Source organism: Rhinolophus hipposideros, assembly GCF_964194185.1.
Source record: "Rhinolophus hipposideros genome assembly, chromosome: 17".
Classification (NCBI taxonomy): domain Eukaryota; kingdom Metazoa; phylum Chordata; class Mammalia; order Chiroptera; family Rhinolophidae; genus Rhinolophus; species Rhinolophus hipposideros.
In genome coordinates this window covers 5997144-6018075 of record NC_138063.1, presented here as the reverse complement: position 1 = coordinate 6018075, position 20932 = coordinate 5997144, and the positions used below count along the sequence as shown (strand labels likewise).

Below are 20932 nucleotides of genomic sequence, written 5' to 3'. Positions count from 1 at the left end.
AAAGGTTTTATTCATCTTAAAAGCCTCTCATTCTTTGTCTATAGGTGATAGAGAACATTGCAGCTATCAGATTGCCAATTGTTGGGCTTGCCCAGCCATCAACCCCAAAGCTGCCTCCACCCTCCATTTTTTAGGGGGAAAAAACGATCTCTTTAATTTATCAGAACCTAGTTGTTTAGTAAATTAAACAATATCAAGGTAAATATCAAATAAGCAAATTGAAGGAACTAATCCAGCTTATTGGGCTTTAGCCTATCCATATGTTTAGTTATATTGTTTTACTTAATCTTCACAACACTGGGTAGTTACTAGTATTATCATCATTTTACAGGTGATGAGAAACCTAAGGCTTAAGTTACAGAGTCTGGATTCGAACTCAAGTCCGTCACGCCCTGAATTGTGTTTTTAACACTTTCTTATGTTTCTCTTCAAAAACTCAAAAAGGTATATAGTATTTTGTCATCTCAGTCTTGTTCCTAAACCTGCTGAAATCATTTAAGTCCTTTATATCATAACTCTGCTCAAGTTTTAAGTGACATAAAGTCTGTACGTCTGGCAGTATCAGCAGTAGTCAGGGCCCATCTCTGGTCTGCCAGGCATTTCTTTCATAAGTGGGAGGAATCTATTTCTTACACGTCTGAACTTCTCTCTTTAATTTTCTTTCTAAGAAACACATTTCTGATTTCCTCCAGATTAATGGAAATAGAAGGGCCTATTTGATAGGGCCAAATCATATAACACTACTACCAAATTCCTAGGACCCAGTTCATGTTATACTAGTACCTGATTTATCGGGTACCTACTAAATGTAATATTTTGTGCTAGACACCTCAAATACACCATCTGATCAAATGCTCACATGTTTGGTTCACAAGATCATTTTATAGGTGACAAAAGTGAAGTCTGGAGTGGCTAAGGAACGTGTCATGTTATTTAATGAGTACTAGCCGGAAAGTGAATGAGCCCGTATTGCAACAAACTCTATCTGAGTCTAGAACTGTTAACATGGGCTACCCACAAAGACTTACGACTCAGCTTAGGTTTTGCAAAATGTACACAATTACTTGAAACTGTAAAAAGGAAACAGCATTACTGAAAACTTGAATATATGATAATGGCAAAACAAACCCATTTCATCTTTGGTGCCAACCATTGGTTTTTTCCAATCTACTTGAAAGTGCTCTGAAAGACGAAAAAGGAGGAAAGGAAACTAAGAGGAAGAGGAAGGGATGGCTTGTGAAGCAGAGTTCTTTCTCCTGTCTCTTTTCTCAGCATCCCCCTGCTACCTTCCTTCTCTAATTCCATCCTCCTAGCATCACAAGAGGCCTGTTCTGTCGTAGTTGCTGCACTCTTCCCCACTAAGAGATGCTTTCATTATCATTTCATTGGATTTATGTATGGAATGGGCTATCTACCAGAAAAGTGGCATTTTAAGTCAAAACACGGATAACTAAAGATCAAAAGTTGCAGCTGTTAGGTGGTAGTGCTGCCAACCTGAAAGTTTACATGTATGCCTCTGACCAAAGCAAAGAAAATGGAAAATGTACTCATATCAGGCTGACTTGTCTTAAGGAAAAATATACTTTCCTTTACCTTTGTTAACAAAAATTAGTTTTCTGATCACTTCAAGCCCACCCACCACCACTGCCATGACTCCTCGGTGAATCCAGGATGAAGTTTTAATATAAATAGCAGCTGACAAGGCAGCAGCTGGATGGCTCAATTGGTTAGAGCACGAGATCTGAACAGGGTCACCAGTTCAATTCCCACATGTGCCAATGAGTTGCGCCCTCCACAACTAGATTGAAGGACAACGACTGGGAGCTGATGGGCCCTGGAGAAACACACTGTCCCCCAATATTCCCTAATAATAATAATAATAATAATAATAATAATAATAATAATAATAACAATAGCAGCTGACAAAAGACGGCAATACCACCCTTTCCTGGTGGTCACCCAGTGCTGCCAAGGTCTAGAGGAGTTAAACTCAGGATTTGATTTTTTCAGACTTCGTGTCAAAATATGACAAATGACCGTTTACTTTAACTTCAACTACTTTTGTACTTAGAAAAATCTCCTGATTCAAGATGTTTTCCAGTGTTTTTTGATGCTTATTTTCTCACTTACTTTGCAAGTTCTCTATAATTTATTTTCATGTATAGTGTAGATAAGAATATAAACTAACACATTTCTCCAAGGAACTAACCAAATTTCCCAGTACCAGAATTGTTTTTTTAATTTGATTGAATTATACAGACTTATGTGCCAGCATAGAGGTTTACAGACTTCAGCAAACATACACCTTTTCTGTCTTGGACTTAGTTATGATTTAGAAAAAAATTAATCTTTATATGATTTACCAGTTTATAGTAAGTCAGTGTTATTAATTACATAAACATGAATGGTTTGCATTAAAATAGCCAAGTTCTACAGCAGCAGTGGACGTAAAGTGAATTTAGAAACACTGGTGAACTCATTGTAATCGACATAGTCCAAAAACAATTCAGCTACTTTATAGCTTGTAACTTTCTAAGATTTAGCATTCTATTTTAATAAATGATTGTTAAATATAAAAATAAATGATAAAAACTAACATTTCTGACTTTCACATTTATGATATAGAAGTGAAACACCGAAGGGATAGAAACCCTTTGAAAAAGATAGTGAATTTCCACATTCTCCTAGTCAAGTAATAGGAAATACAAATAATTCAGATTACCCTGTGTTTTTTTTTGAAACTCAAGAAAAGTTTGTGGAATGAAAAGAAAAAATGATGAGGACTGCTTGCAGCTTTGCCTCTAAAATGTGTTCTTGTTGGCAAAACATGCCCTTCTCCTGATCGTCGTTCTGAGCCGTGGTAGAGTTAACCTTCTGGGGTCAGTGAAGAGCCAGGTATCTTGCTGAGTCCCCACGTCAGCATCTGTGTACCTCAGAGTCAGAGCGAAACTGGCACCGAATCCCAAGTTCACGTGCCCGATGCTTCAAAAGGCCCAAACTCAAAACGTCTGAGTTTGGAGTAAAGAAAGGTTTATTGGTGGAGAAGGCGCCAGCCGAGAAGATGGGAGACCTAATGGTCCATCTTGCTTGCTAGACTAGGATAAGGGGCTTTTAAGGTGTTAGAGGGAACAGGTAGGCAGAAGTGCTGGTGGGGAAGTTTTAACTGGAGGACCTCGGAACTCAGCCATCGATGGTAAAGGGGCATCAGCCCTGGGTCTTCCTGGGGAGGGGAGCCTTGGCTTCTGAAAGGGTTCTGTGTTCACATTCCAGTTATGCCCTAGTCCTTTGGTTCTGTGGGGGTGGGACGAGTGCGACTTTAGTTTAAGTACAGCTGGAGGTCACGTTTCTCTCCTCTGTGCCTGTTTCGGCTGCATGACTGTGGCCTTGGTCTGCTGTCTCTGAAACGCAGCTCAGTATCTCATTAAACAGCATAGAGCCCTGTGAGCTGCTTCTGCAGTTATGAGAGCACCAACCCTGGAAGGCTACCTGATTAAATAAATCAGCAGAAGGGAAACTTCCTGGTACGTTGTTAGTGCTGAATAAATGTTGATCCTCAGTATCATCCGAAGCCAGTCACTCTGCTGCTCAGTGTACGACCATATCTGACCCAAAGTCAGTCAGCTGCTGAGTGCTAGGCCTGGCCTTAGCGTCTCCGCTCCCCATCCCTTCCCTGTCTGGCTGGTTTTCAATGAAATCAGTACAGGTAACATGACATTGTAAAATGGCAATTACATATTCCAAACAGACTTTTTTAGCCTTTTGACGTGCGTACTTAATATGAAAAATAACTGATAAAACATATATCTCAGCCTCCCATGTAGTGAGAATAAAATAAAAATAATTCAATAAAAATTGAAAACTAACACTGGGTTAAGATGACGACTTCTATTGCTGCCTGCTGGGTACAATGATAATACAATACCTACCAAGGGTTTCTCAACCTGCCTAGAAAAGTAATTTCGATTTTTTGCAGCAGTTTCTCATAAAACCTAAGAAACCTCAACAGAATCCCTCCGTTGTCCTATGCACTTTGACTCCTTTTTCGTGAACCTCAGATCTCGTTCTTTATTTATCTGGATGTTTATGATATTAATAGAGACACACTGCAGTGTCTGCTTTCCAGGAAAGGCTACTAACCAGAAAATTGTCTAGGTTTCAGATTTCCAGGTCCTGAAATTACTGCAGTTTATTGATTATATAGTTCAGAACTTAGACTATTGAATTTAATTATACTAAGAAATACTTGTAGAGCTTTCTCAAGGAGAATGAACTTCTTCAACTCCCCACCACACCTAATTCCCCTGGCCTCATTTTTATCAAGATCAGAACCAGCAGTTTTCAGCTCTCCTCTTGGACCTGAAGGAATGCTGATTAGTTGGAGAAAATGGAGAAGAATTATAAATAAACCCTAGGAAATGCACATAAACCCAGAGGCATCTTTTTATCATTGAAATAGCCTTCCATGACAAATTGTTCCATCGGGGGCTAAATTTTATCCATCAGATGTATTATGATGGAAAAAGGATTGAGAACAGCTACTCTGCAGTCCCTCTAGAATGAGCTGATCCAAATCTGATCCAATCACTCACCTTAAAATCATTCAAAAGCTTCCTGTCACCTACTGGAAAAAATATCCAATCTGTTTAGTAGTGTATAACAAACTCTCCATGACGTGTCCCCTGTCCATATCCCAATCTCATCTGCTATCACTCACCATTTGGATTTTTATATTTCATTATTAGCATCATGAGGGCTTACTCCATAATGGTGAGACACAAAGAGTTTAAAACCCATGACCCTTTGGGCATTGGGGTCTTATGTTAACAAAGGAAATATGTATAAGTATAAGAAGACAAAATTTTGTTTGTGATTATCAGAATGCTTTCACAGATCTCTAAAAAATCAACCTAATTAGAAGAAACCGCTCTAGGCAAACTTCTACAGAGAATGAGATGAAAAATCAAATCGTTATCAAGGGCTAAGCAATTTTTTGACTCATATCCTCAAACTCATTTCAGAAATCCTCAGACTAAATGCCTGCTTAGCCTTGTATTGACTGCAGAATAAAATTGTGCTGCACTACATGAAAACCATAGTAAATTTTAAACAATTTCGTTAATGTTCCTCATAGTTAGTCTAAGCTTCTTGCAAACTTCCTCCTGTGTAAACTTAGGTAACATTCCACACGTTTTGCTGTAACATTTCCATTGTAGCTCAAATCTCTAAGTGCATATTATGTAGGGAAATCTCGTTCTCATGGAAAAGTTTTCTTTGCATCAGTTTAAATTTTATAGAGAAGAATTGTAGCAAGTAAAACTTTCCATTTTCTCCTTAAGACATCATCTTAAGGACAATCCATTTAGTATATGTATTCTTGTTATTGGTTTGTAGGAGATTAATGTGACTTTTCAGTAAATTTGTTAAAATATCTCAGATTGTAGTTATGGGAATACTGGACTGGGAGTTCTCTACTTCATGACGTAAATAGTCTGTGATTGGTAAAACTATCGACAAATAATATGTCCAGAAATGGAAACTAAGATATATTAATACATATTTCTGTTTTTGTTAACATAGTATTCAAAATGTTATCACTGAGCTCTTGAAAATAGCAATGAAATATTTATAGTTCAAAAACTACGTATCTGAATTTTTCATTACATACTATTTCCCCATCCTTCTTATTGATCAACATTAATGAAGTTTCATTTCATGTATGCTCTACTCCCCATATTATGTTTCGACTTAGATTATTTCATTTCAATGTTTACCATTTTACTGGCTGCCAGAGTGCTTATAAACTCCACAATTATTCAAATGAATTCTGATAATAGTGAGGAGTTCCGCTAAGTGTTACAAAGAAATCACAGTTGTAGAAAATTAATATCCCAGTAGGTAATTAGAATACAAGAGAAATTAAATGCAGGTAACAGAAGTAAATGAATGCTACATCAACCAGAATACTACATAAAACACTATTTTTACTCTAGAGAGTTTATGAAATTAGTATTACATGTAATTCTATATGAATGAAATTAAACTATCTTTAAGGCAAATTAAAATATTTTCATCTACATTGTGTCTGATATTTTTTTGTGTTAGGGTGTTGTTGCTAACCCACCAATCTCTTTATACCTATAGGCTAGGTACTACATAAAATTTAATAATTCGAGTGGATATTTCCCATTCAAGACTTGCTAATTTTTGAAGATATAACTAAAAAAATAAGTGAGATGACCACTTATGAAATAAGCAAATAAGTTCATAGTTTTAGGGGTGAAAGTGCCACTATGAATAATAATAAATGTATGACTGTATATTAAAGAAAGGAGAACAAGGGAGGGAAGGGAAGCGAGAGAAGAAAAGCTTTTGCAAATTAAAATTAGAGTCGTAAATTTCTTTTTTTATAATTTAATAAGCTTGGAAGATAGGTTAAGCAAATCTCAAATCTCCCACAAAGTAAAGTAGCAAAAAAGAGAGTGAAAATAGAAAAGATTGGACAGGGGTCTTTACCTGATGGCGTCACCCAGCAGAGGTTCCAGGGATTTAAAGAGCTGAAGATAACTGAGGAAATTTATGGGGGAAAAAATGAAAAGATCTTATAAGAAAATATTTTAATAATCTTGTGATGAGGAAAAACTTATTATCAAGACCTAAAACCCAGAAAACACAAAGGCAGATTTGACGACCAAAGAAATTAAACACTTTATGTAGCAAAAGGATAGTGACTAAACAAAGAGATGCAATTTTCCATCCTTCAACTTTGAAAACAAATATCTCATCTAATAATACCCAGATCTATCTAATGTTGAGAAAGAAAGTACTTTTATACTCTGTAGGAGGGAATATAAAAGAGTGCAATGAAAATTGACAGTTTGTATCAAAAACTTAGCATAAAACAACGATGAAATTTTTAATTCTTTTTTGACAATTTGAAGGGTAAAAAAGTTACACATCATATTTAATCATTTTATGTAATCTTAAACCAAATTATATAATTTCACTAACAAGTGCAACTATCTCCCCAAGAAAATGTCAAGAAAATAATCATCCTCAGCAAGAGAAAAAGCATCACCTATATTATCTTAACATCTCCTAATCCATTTTATTTTTCATCGTTTGCTATGGACTGAATTGTGTCAACCCCAAAATTCACAGGTTGGAACCTTAACCCCAATGTGACTGTATTTGGACATGGGGCCTTTAAAGAGGTGATTAAGGTTAAATGAGGTCATCTGCATGGGGCCTGGATTCAATAGAATTAGTGCCCTTATAAGAAGCCCTAGAGACCCCTGGAAAGCACACAGAGAAGGATCCCCGTGAGGACACAGCCAGAGGTCAGCATTTGCAAGCCAAGGAGAACACTCTCACCAGAAACCGACCTGCTGGTATTGATCTTGGACATCTGGCCTCCAGAACGATGAGAAAATACCCAAGTGGCATTTAAGCCCCCAGCCTGTTGCGCTTTGTTACACAGCCCGAGCTGCCTGAGACAGTTTTAGCTGCTTGAATTGTTTGGTCCTTTGCCAATATACTTCACCACTTTAGAGGCATGTCAATCAAGCTTTTAGGAACTGGGTTGTAAAAACAGTTATTTTTTCTCCTCTGAAGCTATGTGTGTATAAATGCATTTGTACTTTATGATTCCTAAAGTAAGATAGATGTGTAAGCCCTTCTATGAGGAAATGTACCAATTCATCAGGGGCAGTGCTTTGGCTTCGGTTTCCAGCAGACCTAGGTCTGACTCTGATTCTGACTCTGTTAACAGCTTGGCAAGTCATTAAACACCTGGAGAATTTTATTTTGTTTTTCCCTTGTGTAAAATGAGTGCATATAACCTCGCCTGGTGGAATTGATATGAAGACTTTTAAAAACAATATTTCTAAGGTACTTAGCATAAGGTCTGCATGAATATGTACTCAGTGAATAGTGGTTATTATATCACGGCCTTGCCAAATCACTTTCTTTATGGGTTGAAACCCGTGATCTTTACTCCTCATTGGCTCAAATGGACTGAACCTGAGCCTCCATAACCCCAACAAATCTATCCAAGGGTCATGAAGCTACTGGGACCCTGGAATGTGCACAGGAATTTCAGAAGCACCCCCTAAGAGAGCACAGAGATCAAACCAAAACAGTCTGCTCTGAGCTGTAATTAAAATGAATTGAGTGAAATCAAATACTACAACTTACAGAAGAGATGCTGACGACAAGTCCTTGACATCTCCAAGCAAAACTAACATACAGTAGCTTCTTACTGAGATACTGTAGACAGCCCAGGTCACTTCTACCCATAGAAACCTTGTGGCCCCTGAGTCACTGCAGTGAGAGCCCTTGGAGACCTCAGTTCACATTCCATTTGTTCTCCCATTCCAACCTCCAGCATCCCGGCCTGGTCTGCCGTCTGCCTCCCCATTTTCCCCTGGTGGCCAGAAACCCCTGCTTAACGGGAGGCAGCATCTCCTCTGTGTCTTTCTAGGCCCCTCCCTCATGAAGCAACTGTTTCATTTTTTTTCTCTGCTTTGATTTTTAAAGTTTTGTTTTGTTACTTAAAGGGGCAGCACCTTTCCTCTCCCCCAGATTCTAACAAAGTAATAAAGCACAAAATTCAAGTCAAGTCACCTTACTGAGACCATTGTTTCTCACCAATTGATAACCACAAGTTTTATGCCTCAGGATTCTTCTGACTTCCTGTTGAAACAAGTTCCTTTATATTCTATGTAAAGAACACAATAGATGTTGGGAAGCATAGAAAACCAGAGGCTCGCAGACAGGAAAAGAGCAGCGGTGACTGCTGACTGCACTGGCAGCAGTGGATTTCTAAATTCCTGGGGAAGGACAGGCTCTTAGGAAGGTGCTGTCCTTCTCAATCTTTTTTCCTAGATGTGATGTGAACGCCGGTCATGCATTTTGACGTGGTTGTTATTTTTCTACTGCATTTGTGTTCTTCCTAATTTATTGCTGGTTTGCCTCTTTTATGACGCAGCAGCAAAGGTTCTCCTTTACAGCAGGAGTGACTTCACCTTTCTCATTACGTGCTGTGCTTAAGTTTCCAGAATTGGGAGGAGTCATGTTTTTGTTAGAATAATACAAATGTTTGAAACATCTCTATATCTAATATAGTTCCTTCTTTATGGAGTAGACTATATTTCTCAGTTTGGGAAGACAGGGTGAGGGGATCATACGAAGAGTCATTTCAGAGTATGCTTCAAACCGCCCGGTAAATGTGATGTGTTGTTTTCCCAGATTGCCAGTGTTATCTGAATATATGGATAGGAAGTGTTTTCTATTAAAACAAACATGAGTATACAATGAAGTAGAAACCAAAATGCAAAAAGACTTTTAAGATAGACTAATAGCTGTTAACAAATTTGTTTCACCTTATCTGCCCTTAGCAGGGGAGCTGAAGCAAAAGTTTAGGAAGCATTTAAATAGAGTCTCTGTTGAGTGGAGTGAACAGGTCTATTCTATCAAGTTTTTCATTTAAGCCACAAAGTTGATTTCTGTAGTTTGTTTTGTTTTCATCAACAGTGCCTAAGGGCATAATTCAAATGAATTTTGAGAAAAAGCTTAATTATTTCTCTATTTGTTCTCATACTTATTGTTGTCAAAATCAAACAGTATTTGTTAAGCCTTCACATGTACCGTTCTGATTGAGGTACGTTATTTTTGTGATAAATATTAAATAGCATCACTTGTGAATTGTCTGTAAAGAAGTGGTCGAGGTAAGGAAAATCATAATTTAATTTCCAATTAGACTGGCAATTGTTCTTGGAGGAGATGAAGAAAGCAATGTTGACCCTGAAAGAGAAATAACATTCAAAACCTGTCATGTTGAGGGACAGCACACTGAGATGATGGAAGAAGTATAGACTTTGAACAAAAAGAACAATAAGAATGAAGACCCATTCTGTATAGAAAGAAGGGAGAAAACTAACATTTATTGTGTACCTACCATCTCAGGTGTCTTCCTATGTGTGTTTCATTTCATATTCAAAACACTTCAGGGGAATCTGTTCTCTCCATGCAGGACAATGAGGCACTAAGAGGGATGGTCGCTCTGGAAAGAACTCAAGTCAGTATGCTTCAGAATTCCATGGTGGTGCTGGTGGTGGTGTTTGCACACACTGCAGAGCGAACTGACATGTTCTATTCTATAACTGGCTCTTCTAAGCTCCGTTAGTGTCCTGCTCTGACCCTGCATCGCATAAGCTGTGTGGACTCTTCATTTAATATTTATTGTTGTCTATCCTTGTCTGATGATCATTCCCAAAGCAGCTTGTGAACCCTATAAAGTCAGGGATCATACTTTCCATTACTCTGTCTCCGCTGTGGAGATTTAATTGTTTGAGCAGATGTTTGGCAAATATTAGTTGCACGATTCACCTTTGACACCCAAGATTCTAGGGTAAAAATACTGTGTTCACAGGCAAAGACTCTTCTGAATTTGCATCTTAAGCCTTAGCTTTTAGCCTGCAAGTAACACAAATTAAAGGTGTGCTTCAGCATTGCTCTCTTTCAGATAATTTCTTCATTTAAAAAAAAAAAAATAACAGGATGAAACCAAGGCCAGGATCGTGATCATAATATTAGAATTTCCACCTGATTTATGCTTATAAATGCTAGTATCTCCACTTAAAGGAACTCTGAGTTATCATCCAGCAAGTCAATGGTAAACTAAACAGGCAAAATTGTTAAAAAATTTTATGTGATTTTTCCCATGTCCAATTAGTGTATCACAACCTTGTCATATAAACATCAGGTCAAAATGCTACCTCCTTAGGCAAGCTTGCACTGACCACCCCATATAGATGACCCTGCTGGAGTCTGTGGTGACAGCCAATTTCTTACTATGGTAATAGCACTTGACATGTATGAATTCAACTTATACACATTGATTTCATACTCGAAAGAACCGTGTAATACCATTACTGTCATCCAGAATCTGCAAATAAGGAAACTGAGAAACCCAGAGACGAAGTAAGTATCTCAAGGTTAGTTACACCTATTACATAGCAGAGGAGGCATGTGGTGTTTGAGCGCCTGAGTTCCCACGCCAAACCTCCCCTCGGACTTCTCCAGTCTTCTGACTATTCCCAGATTTTAAGACAATTTAGTGGACAATTGAAAGAGCTGTGGCCAGTTACATAACCAATAAGGATTTGCGAAGGAAGGGTAACAGCAGCACGCATTGCCACCCTCCGGTCTGAAGGAGCAAATCGGGATTGGGGGCCTTGGGAGAGGGAGAGAAGGGAGCAGAAAGGTCTGGAAGCTCAGGAGGAGGCTGGGTGGCAGAACCACAGGAGGGCAGAGGGCATGAGGAGGAAGTGCCCACGTCTTTCTGCTCCCTGATCTGCTCGTGTTGAGTCCCAATCAATAAGAGAACCAAGCCAACAGTGAATCAAAAATGATTTTCAGTTAGAAAACAAGATTTTGCTCTCGTGCTTTTCTTAACATTAAGGGGTTCTGCTAGTTTAATTAGCTTTTGATTACCCAATTTATTTGCATTTCCTCCCTGAATCCCAAGTTTCAGATATTGCAAGGATATGTTCCAAGTCACCAAGCACTCCTGACAATGAAATGGCTGTAAGCGTGCAACCTTGCAAAGGACAGCACCACCAGAGGACCTGGCGAGATGTCCAGTGTTTCTGTGTAACAGATTGTCTTCTCAGGGGGCTTCACCACAGAGACCAGGAAAAATACCAATCAAGCTCACTGTAGCTCTTCCTTTGGGTTGAATACACACTCTGAAAGGGCAGAGCTCACAGGATCTGTTTTTCTTCTCTCCCCACTAAACTCATCTATTAGATAATTACCTTTCTCAACTATGAAGAATTATTAATTACTGGTTAACAAGAAGCATGGGGAGAAAGTTCATCTGAAGCCTTAGAATGCACACTTTCTCCCTACATTTTTAGCATTCTGACAAGATTTTCAGTAATCACTTCGGTTTTTATGTGTGTTGGACCAATTTGTCATCCCAGGGGTTTGGTAATTCCCTTGTGTTGACAATATTTCTTCCTTTGGTCATCCCACTGAACCACATGGAGAAGACTGGGTGTGATCACCAGTTTCCAAGTGATCTCAAAAAAAATGACTCTAAATGAGAAACTGTTTGATATAAATTGTTTAATATAAACAGTATAAACGTATCCTTAAAAAGCATTGATAGAATTTTCTTAAAATATATCTTCTGTAAGATTTAACATTTGGGCTATTTTAGTAAGTATAAAGGTTTACCATTTGGGTTAACTATATCATGAAGTGGATTCAGTTACTTACAGATCTGCTAGGATAACCCAAGGCCTCGAACGCTCTCATTGTGAAAGCCTTTCCTGATAATTGATGGTTAGGATAAAGTATGGCTTGCCTACTTGAAAAGGTTTTGAGAAAGTGTGTAATTTGCTTTTGTGGGCTGACAGTGATATAAAAGAAAAGAAAGAAACTTACAGGCTCTCTATCAGAAACAACATCTTTTTGAAAAGCTTGTCTGCTTTTGTTTCCAAAGCTGAAGGATAGTAGAAGTTTGAGTTCCTTAGAGAATTTACCTAGCTCTCTGGCATCCAGAATTTTTGACATGACACCTCTGAGGAAAATATTGAGCCCAGAAAGAAACATTTTTAACTCAGCAAGGAATAAGGCACTAGGTTTCTTCATTTTTACCTACTCCCCTGGAGCTCAAATACAGAAGCTACGAGGGCTTCTTCTTTGTTTGTTGTTTCAATATGTCCTTTTGCTTTTCTGATTCTGTTTCTTAATAGAGCTCTCCTTCCTGCCTTTCTCTCCAGGTCACGGGTTTGGTTCGGCGAAGATGTCGCGTGCACAGACCTTTCCCAGCTATGCCTCGGAGCAGAGTGAAGAGACTCAGCAATCCTTGTCCCGGTCCAGCAGCTATGGATTCAGCTACAGCTCCAGCCTCATTCAATGACACAGAGAGGGCCACTGCTGACTAGAGAGACAGTCTGTCCTGGACCTGCTAGTAGGGTCATTGCACCCTCTGCCTCCTAGAAGACCGATTGCAGTAAAAGTTGAAATGGGTCGGGTCTCGCCCCAATCCCAGTGGAAGGTTAAAAACTGGAGTTCTGCTTCCTTGATTCTGTGGCTAAGTCCTTTACTTATTGAGTTTCTTGGGGGGAAATCTATGTTTTACAAAAATAGAATCCAAATCGTATGAGCAGTCATTTAAATAACATTCTTTCGGTCCAACGGTAGCAGTAGCCGGGGCATTGTGACAGGTGCCCACATGGGGCATAACGCCTGGGTGGTGGGCATAACCCCTGTGCTCATGGCTCAGGCCTCTGGCTGATGGCAGGGTCGGTCCTAAACATAAGGTGGTCCACCATAAGCTGTGTGCCTGTAAGGCTTTGGCAGGATCAAATGTAGTAAGCTCCACAAATGGCATCGTAAAGCTCCATATAAATAACCCAGTGGAAATTAAAGGAACACGAAATTTAGAGCACACTATTAGGCAGGGCCATGTAGCTCTACGTGTGTGTGTGTGTGTGTGTGTACACAAATATAGATATGGATATCGCTATATCCATCTATATCTAATGCATATATCAAATGTGTGCTGAGGGTGACAGGATATGCTCACTTAAATTGTCAAAACTGTAATTTGGTGCATTGAAATTAAGATTGTTATGTTGAATAGCTATTTTTAAAATAGTGCTGTAAAAAAAAAGCTTCTTATTAGCAAAAGTCTTTATATAGTCAAGTCGGCTCCTGTGACAAGTGTGAGAATGTGAGAAGGGGTACACTTGGGAAGCAGAGGAACTGGTCTAGCTGTCCTACACCTCACTGTCACGTCACCTCTCTGTCTTTCTGGTTAGCATGCCCTTGTGTTGATAATGTTGCTCCCTTTGGCCATCCCGCTGAGCTACACGGGGAAGACTGGGTGTGCTCACCAGACGGCTTCCATTTAATTCCGAGAAAAAGAAGGCTCTAAGACGGTTAAGATACAAATACCCTTAAGAGGAACCGAGGTATTTTGCAGTCACGGGGACAACACGCAGGGGTTGTAGATGTCATTTAAAATTGCACACATGCTGTCCTCAGAGAGCCAGCAGGGCCTTGTCATTTATGTGCAATCAGGATTTGCTGGGCTTTGCTTTCCTTCCTGGACATGGGCTGGCTGCGCTCGTGAGGAAATGGATTAATCATAATTTTTTTCATCCCTGACAGTAATGACAAACCTTCAAGGTTTAAAGGAAAGTGGTGATTTCCACATGAACTAAGAAAGTTTGGCTAATTTGGGTCAACATAGGTAGTTTTGCCTTCAGTTTTGGAGTTCATGCGAGTAAAAATAAAGATGATTTTGCACACATTATCTGATGCCACGTGCCTAGCTGGTCAGCTCACAAATATCCCCAGGGGCCTTGAAACAGCAGTGAGCCCAGGTCCTGTAAGATGAAAACCTAATTTTTTTTTTTCTAAAAGCAACATTTTTTTGAACTGTCAAAGTTAGTCTGTTGAAAGGGTGCCTGTTTTGCTGATCTGTGATAAGATATTTTTTCATCCCTATCCTTAGCTTGAATGCAGGTCGACAGTTCATTCCAGAGAATTACTACAGAATTAAATGGTTCTGGGTGTCTCCTTGATAAATCCTCAATTATAGCAACTACCTAGACAACCCGCATCTCTCAGATAAGTATGAAAACCCCATCAAGATGCTAATCATAAGAGTTAATGTGGCTGTGAAAAATAATTATCCTAAGCTTTCATGGATAAAAAGAAAATTACTCCAGTGCTCGGCACTGTGAATTTTGCTGACACAGCAGAAGAGCAGATGATTGGCTCCTGACAATGATACAGCTTTCCTTGAAATCCCAGCATTCAGAGTTAGACACCTCTGAATTACTTTAGGACGTGGCATTTGCTTTTGAAATGCCATTGGTAAAACCCACCAGAGCAACTCCCAGCTGAGACCACTGAGCACAGCTCCTAGTGGTGCCATATTCAGAGCAAGCCTCTCACCGGCTCACTCGGTTGAGCTGTTGCTTAGAGACCACAAGTTTCTGCAAGGGACTTTGGGGAAAGGCCCCCAAAGGACCTGGTTAGTGTCTCAGCTTTATTAATGTGCCAGAAGCACAGACAGCGAGTCCAGGAGGGATTCTGCTAATTAGATGAGTCTGCTCTCATGTGTTTTAGGTGGGACACACAATACCTGCATGAGTTCTTCAACACCATTTGCTTGTCATTATTTCCCATGAGCATAGCTGAGAGAGTACCAAAGAACAGGCATAACCTTGGGCCAGTTCATTCTGAACATCATGCCGTAGAAAGAGTCTGGGAGGTAGAAATTTCCTTTCCACGTCTTTATCCAATCTCATCACAATGAAAATAATGCTGTAAAATATGTCATGGTACATTTTTGGAGATTTATTCTAGCAGACTCCTCCAACTATACTTACAATTGTAGCTAAGTCGAAATTGCTAAATGAACAGATAGGAGAATTTATAATAACCTAGTATCTTTGACATAAGGCAGTGTGCATTGTAATAAAAATAAATCGTCTATAGACAAATTGTCTGCAAAAACCAAAGATGAAATGTTACTGAACCAGTCTCCTGGAACGTCATAAAATCAATTCCGCTGGAGCAACCAGAGTGGCCATAGGCAAGTGTTCAACTCCCTTGCACTTGTAGCTTTTTGATTGAAGATGCCTCTATACCTTGCAAGTCATTGTTCTCCCTTCAGAAACTGTATTGTATCTTTAATATATGCGTGACTTTTTCATTGTGAGGGAGTGACAGGCTATGAACCAAAGACATCTTTTGGTTTCTTCTGAAAGTGACTCATTTGGGGCTTCCATCCAGACTGAGATAGATGAAAGGGGAGGGTCACAGTTTCCATATCAGGTTGGAAGAGAGAATGATAAAGGAACCCAACTCAGTCATAAAGGCTCTTCTGACAGCTGGGACAGCCTGGGGGCCACACATTTCACAGAAACTTTACACAAGGGGATTCATTTTTTAAGTCCCCAGGTTTTTCTTCTGATAATATTGTTGTATACATGATATTATATTTAAAATGCAGAAAAGTCCAAAATAACTTTAACCCAATGGTTTACTATTCTGACAGGGGAATGAAAACACATCTTACATTTATTCATTGAATGCATAATAGGCACTCAGAACTAATTTATTGATGCTGGTTGCAAATATTTATGAATCAATAGGTTCTGGCCACGGCCACAATTTGAAATTAATGAAATAAGAAATATATATTTACTTATATGCTAGGGAAGATGTTGTTTGATAGAGCATGTGAAATAAAGTGAAACGTATTTATTAATAGTAAACGTCACCTTTTTCACCAAGTAGTAACTAGTCCTCGTATCTTGTACAATTTTTCTTTCTCTTCTTTGGGCAATTATGTTTGGAAATCGTTATCACCTGTAAATTGGTCAGCCACTTATACTTTCTGTCCAATATAGAAACAGTGGGCTGATAAATAACTTTATATTGTTAGCAATTTCTACAGATCCAATTTATTGCATGTGGTATTTTTCTAGTAGATATTAAAAACACATCATAAAACAACATGAAGTCTGCCCCTCATTCTTTGGCCAATATCTCAGAAACTGTTAAAAAGCATGAGTACCTTATTCCCTAGATTATTTGAGACACTTCCTAAAAAGGGCCTTTAATGATACAGTGAAAACAAGCTAAGCAAATTATATTCTCATAAAAAAATGGTAGGCCAGTTTTGATTATTATGACACAGCACAATAAATGGGCAGTATACATTCGGTGGGGCTGAGCCTAAAAGGCCTGTAACACTTCATGTTATAACAAATATTATGCTAAGAACTGCTCAAAGTGAAAAGGATGCGTTTTTCTCCAATTCTATTAACATACTGTGCCTGTTGATATCTTACAACTTCAGATTACTGTACCAATAATTAACTATACAATGCCCCCAAGCTCAGCCTTCTCAAGATAGATAAAACTTTGCCTCCTAGACATGCATCAATAATTACAATACTAGCTGATGTGTCACACAAATGAATTCCTAGCCTATGAAATTTATGGAGTGCCATTTCCCATGGAGGGGGTACAGAGAAGGACAGAAACTAGTCAGGAGGGCAACCATTTAGGTAAGATTATAAAGACTCCAATGACGTGTCCAGCGTAACACCTTCCTTACATTCTAACTTCAGCTCCATGTCCCCGGTCGCCTTTACTAGTTCCACCGAGTACTAAGTATGCAAGAAGTAGTGGCATGTTGTTCAGTTACCACACAAAGACAACACATTACCAACAAGTGTGCTCCTTTAGGTTAGTGAAAATTATTTAGCACACAACAATGTGTAACAAAATCCCCGTGGTAAAATGTCTCTCCCGCAACGTGAGGCTCACGTTTGTATGATGGATCACTGGAGTTTCAACATGAAGATGTAGTATCAGTGAGATTGGCTGGGGGCTCAGTGTGTCAAAAGAGATCCACAGCCTCATGTGTGCGTTTTCTGTAAATGTACTTTGAAAGCTTAACCCACCTTTTCTGCCTGAAACTATCACAAACCCTTCCTTTCTTACTACAGAATGTAGCCCTTTGTTGTATCATTTCTACAATTTATTACAAGGTGAGGCATTAGATAGTTAAGACTTCCGTGGAGATTTGGGGCCCATTTTCTAGACAAGCAGAATGCTAGCTAGCTCTGGAAGCAATCATGTAGATGGCAAGTCGGATTTTATGTTCCGCTCGGGACAAAACCGAAACCCATGGATGGTGTAATTTATTCACAGGAAAGAAACAGTCAGGAATAGGTTCGCCTAGTTCAGGCTGCTGGTCTGGGAATGTTTCCTCGGTTCCATCCGGTCTCCCAGTGAGACGTAATGGGACTTGAGAAATGCCACATGGCCTGTAAGCTCATAGGCCCTGTACATGTAAGTGGTTTCCTGCATTTGTCAGGTGTCCCTAACTCTTCCTGGACTCATCAATGACTATATCAATAGAGAGACTTTATGGGACAACTCATTAGACTTGTTGTGGGTCATGAATCATTGGCATAAGTGTTACTATTCTTACATTGTCATGCAGTTCTTTGTTGGAAATTTCAGAATTTTCCTAAAATGATAGTAAAACTAAAAAAAAAAAAAAATTAAGTAGGTGTCTATGTTTTTTATTCCTACTAATTTATCATGTTGTAATTATGATTATTATTTGGGGACCTTTATTACTCTGTAGGACTTTGGTTTAATTATTTGTGGCATTTGTCACAACTCTGTTAAAGAATTAATAACATCAGGCTACATGTTGTTTTTTTCCGTGTGAACTTTGAAAAGTTTCCATTTCAAATTTGGGGAATCCTTTTTTTACATTAAAATACCTTACACGTCAAGTTTTTCCTTATACACATCAGTAGGCAATTATTTAACTGAAGTTTAGATAAATTAGAAATAAACTAAAATTACTAAATATGAAAAACCACATTTTACTTGTGATTTTCATACACTTTTCCCTAGTGTAAAATTTTAATATCTTGTAAACATTTAAAGGAGAGGAATATGTCAACTTCCTCCTAATAATTCTGTTTACTAAGTTTGAATTTTACTTCATCTTCTATGTTTGCTACCCTAGTCCAAGTTCCAGATTCCAATTTGAAAAGGAATAAATGGATTTAATTTTTTTAATAGTTATGTGGGTCTAGTTTTAGTAGTTGATGCAGTTAATGTTCTCAATCTGTTCTGTGCATTCGGGATGATTTTAGACTTAAAAAGAGCATAAATCAACCCTTGTTGTAGATCCAGAATTGTGTGGCAAATGAAGCAAGGCATCTACATGACTGGGTGGTTGTGTTTATATTGGAATTTGATTGCTGTCTTAATTCACCCACATGACCCACAGCCTCAGAAGAATTGCTTATTTTTCAGGCATCCAAGATTTAAAAATGCAAATTTCGGAAAAGAAGATCGAGACAATGATTTGATTTTCATTGTTAAAGTCACTGCAGGTTTTCTCTCAAACAAAGCATCGTGGGGGGGCTTTTATGGTTTTTCAATGTCATTCACTATTTGACAGAGGGGCTGAAAGGCAGGGTAAATGAAGAATAAAATAATAGTATCTTGATACTCAATATGAATCCGAAATGAACATGATATAGGTCAATATGAAATAGTTTGATTAGTCAAATTCTGACTTACATGTCTATTGCATAATGCAAGGAACAATGCTTATTCTTATTTGAAAACATATGTCCATAGGTGGAGTGGGGGAAAAGAAGCTCCAAGTTTTTGTGAAGACCTGAAATAGAAAATGGAGATTCTTTCCAGTTCTAAGACACTCTGTATTATTTTCGTTATAGCAGTCATTGTGTGAATCAGAGCAACAAATCCGTCTGCTCCCTGACAATAAATAAGAGTGAGAGCTAGTATCATCTTCACTGCAGACCACAGGATGATTCCCCAGCACCCTTTCCACACAATACACACACACACACACACACACACACACACACACACACACTTTTGACCTTTGACCTAATCTATTATGTCGTTATCCTTTTCTTAAGTCCACACAGAATTATCCCATCTTGCAAAATCCTTATCCCTATGAATCTTCAACATATATTAAATTATGTGTTATATATTTGCTTTCTGTAAATTCTTTTAAATTAATTTGTATACTTTGTGAAGTCTTATATTGTACATTATAAAGAGATGTCGTTTGTCATTGAGTAAATATAATGTTTATCATCATTTTGATAAAAATAACTTTGGATGCTAAGCCCTTGTTAAGAAGTAAAATACCCATTACAAATTTGTTCCTATTGGAAAAATATGTGACTTGATATTCTTTATTTTTAATCACAATCTACTCCAGATAATAGTTTGGGGACATCTATACTTAAATACTAGCTGAGCTACCTTTTGGAATGGAATGTAAAGAAATTCTGTCCCTGGAACCTAAATGTAAATTTCTGGCAGAACAGAAAATATTATAATAATGAGGCAATAATAAAATTAGGAAATTAAATTGTCTTTAAATCTGTCTTGTGTGATTTTTCCCCTTTGGCACAAAAACATGAAATACACAGTTCAAGAATAAACTTTTTCTGAATTTATAGTCTCTATACTTCAATTCTCAATAAACTAATCTATTGTTATTAATGTCTTATTCATAATTATAAGAAATCTGATAGCTGCCAGGAGGATCATTTATAGTTGTGCAATATTAAAATTCCCTCCATTGCTTCAAAAAAGGTAGCAGTTCAAAAATACTACTTTACAGCACAACTTTGCATGATTGAGATTTGAACATCTAAACTGATGGTTTTTACCCAGGAATTACTGAATATTGTTCGCACTGTAATGTTATATGAGCTCCTTATGTTTTTATCATGTGATGAATTGTAACTATGTACTTAAACAGAATACTGACAATCATATTCTGCAATTCTAATGTTTAAAATGTCAATTATTCCTTTATTTATTGGCTTGCTTATTTTCAAAATAAAGTAAAAGACGGCCCTTTATTAAATGTAAGATTACTGAGAATTTATTACGTATTTCTAGTGTTTTCCTAACCTTATGTTATAATAGAATATAATTTTTATTAGGTCGACTCTGCTGTGGTGGGATCATAAAATGTTAACATTAGAAATGACATTGGAGATCAACACTTTTATTTTCTAGTGAAGAGGCATCCAGAGTTTTAAGTGGCTTTTACAGCATCACACAAGTAGAAAACAGCTTTTCCTCCAGCACCATATTCTCCCTCTAATAACGAAAGGAAATTACAGCAAATGAACATTTGGTAGACAAATATCCAAGATCAAAAGTGAAAAGCATGCGGTCATAGCTGCACTAGGTACCAACGACTTCCTTATTATTCCCCATCCCATAATCTCAAAGGCGGTCAATCACTGAACATTTATCAAGCACTTACCTGCAAAGCATGCGCAAAGGCATGCAGTGTCTCCGGCTC

The 20932-nt window shown here is 38.1% G+C and overlaps 1 protein-coding gene across 1 annotated transcript in view; it reads left to right on the top strand.

Annotated features, from left to right (window-relative positions):
- DOK6 (docking protein 6) overlaps window positions 1-20485 on the top strand; it is a 300556-nt gene extending 280071 nt beyond the window's left edge. Inside the window, exon 8 of the mRNA XM_081079009.1 lies at window positions 12789-20485. Coding sequence (XP_080935135.1) covers window positions 12789-12928 — 140 coding nt within the window. The 3' untranslated portion in view covers window positions 12929-20485. The remainder of the gene's footprint in view (window positions 1-12788) is intronic.
- The last annotated feature ends 447 nt before the right edge of the window (window positions 20486-20932 follow it).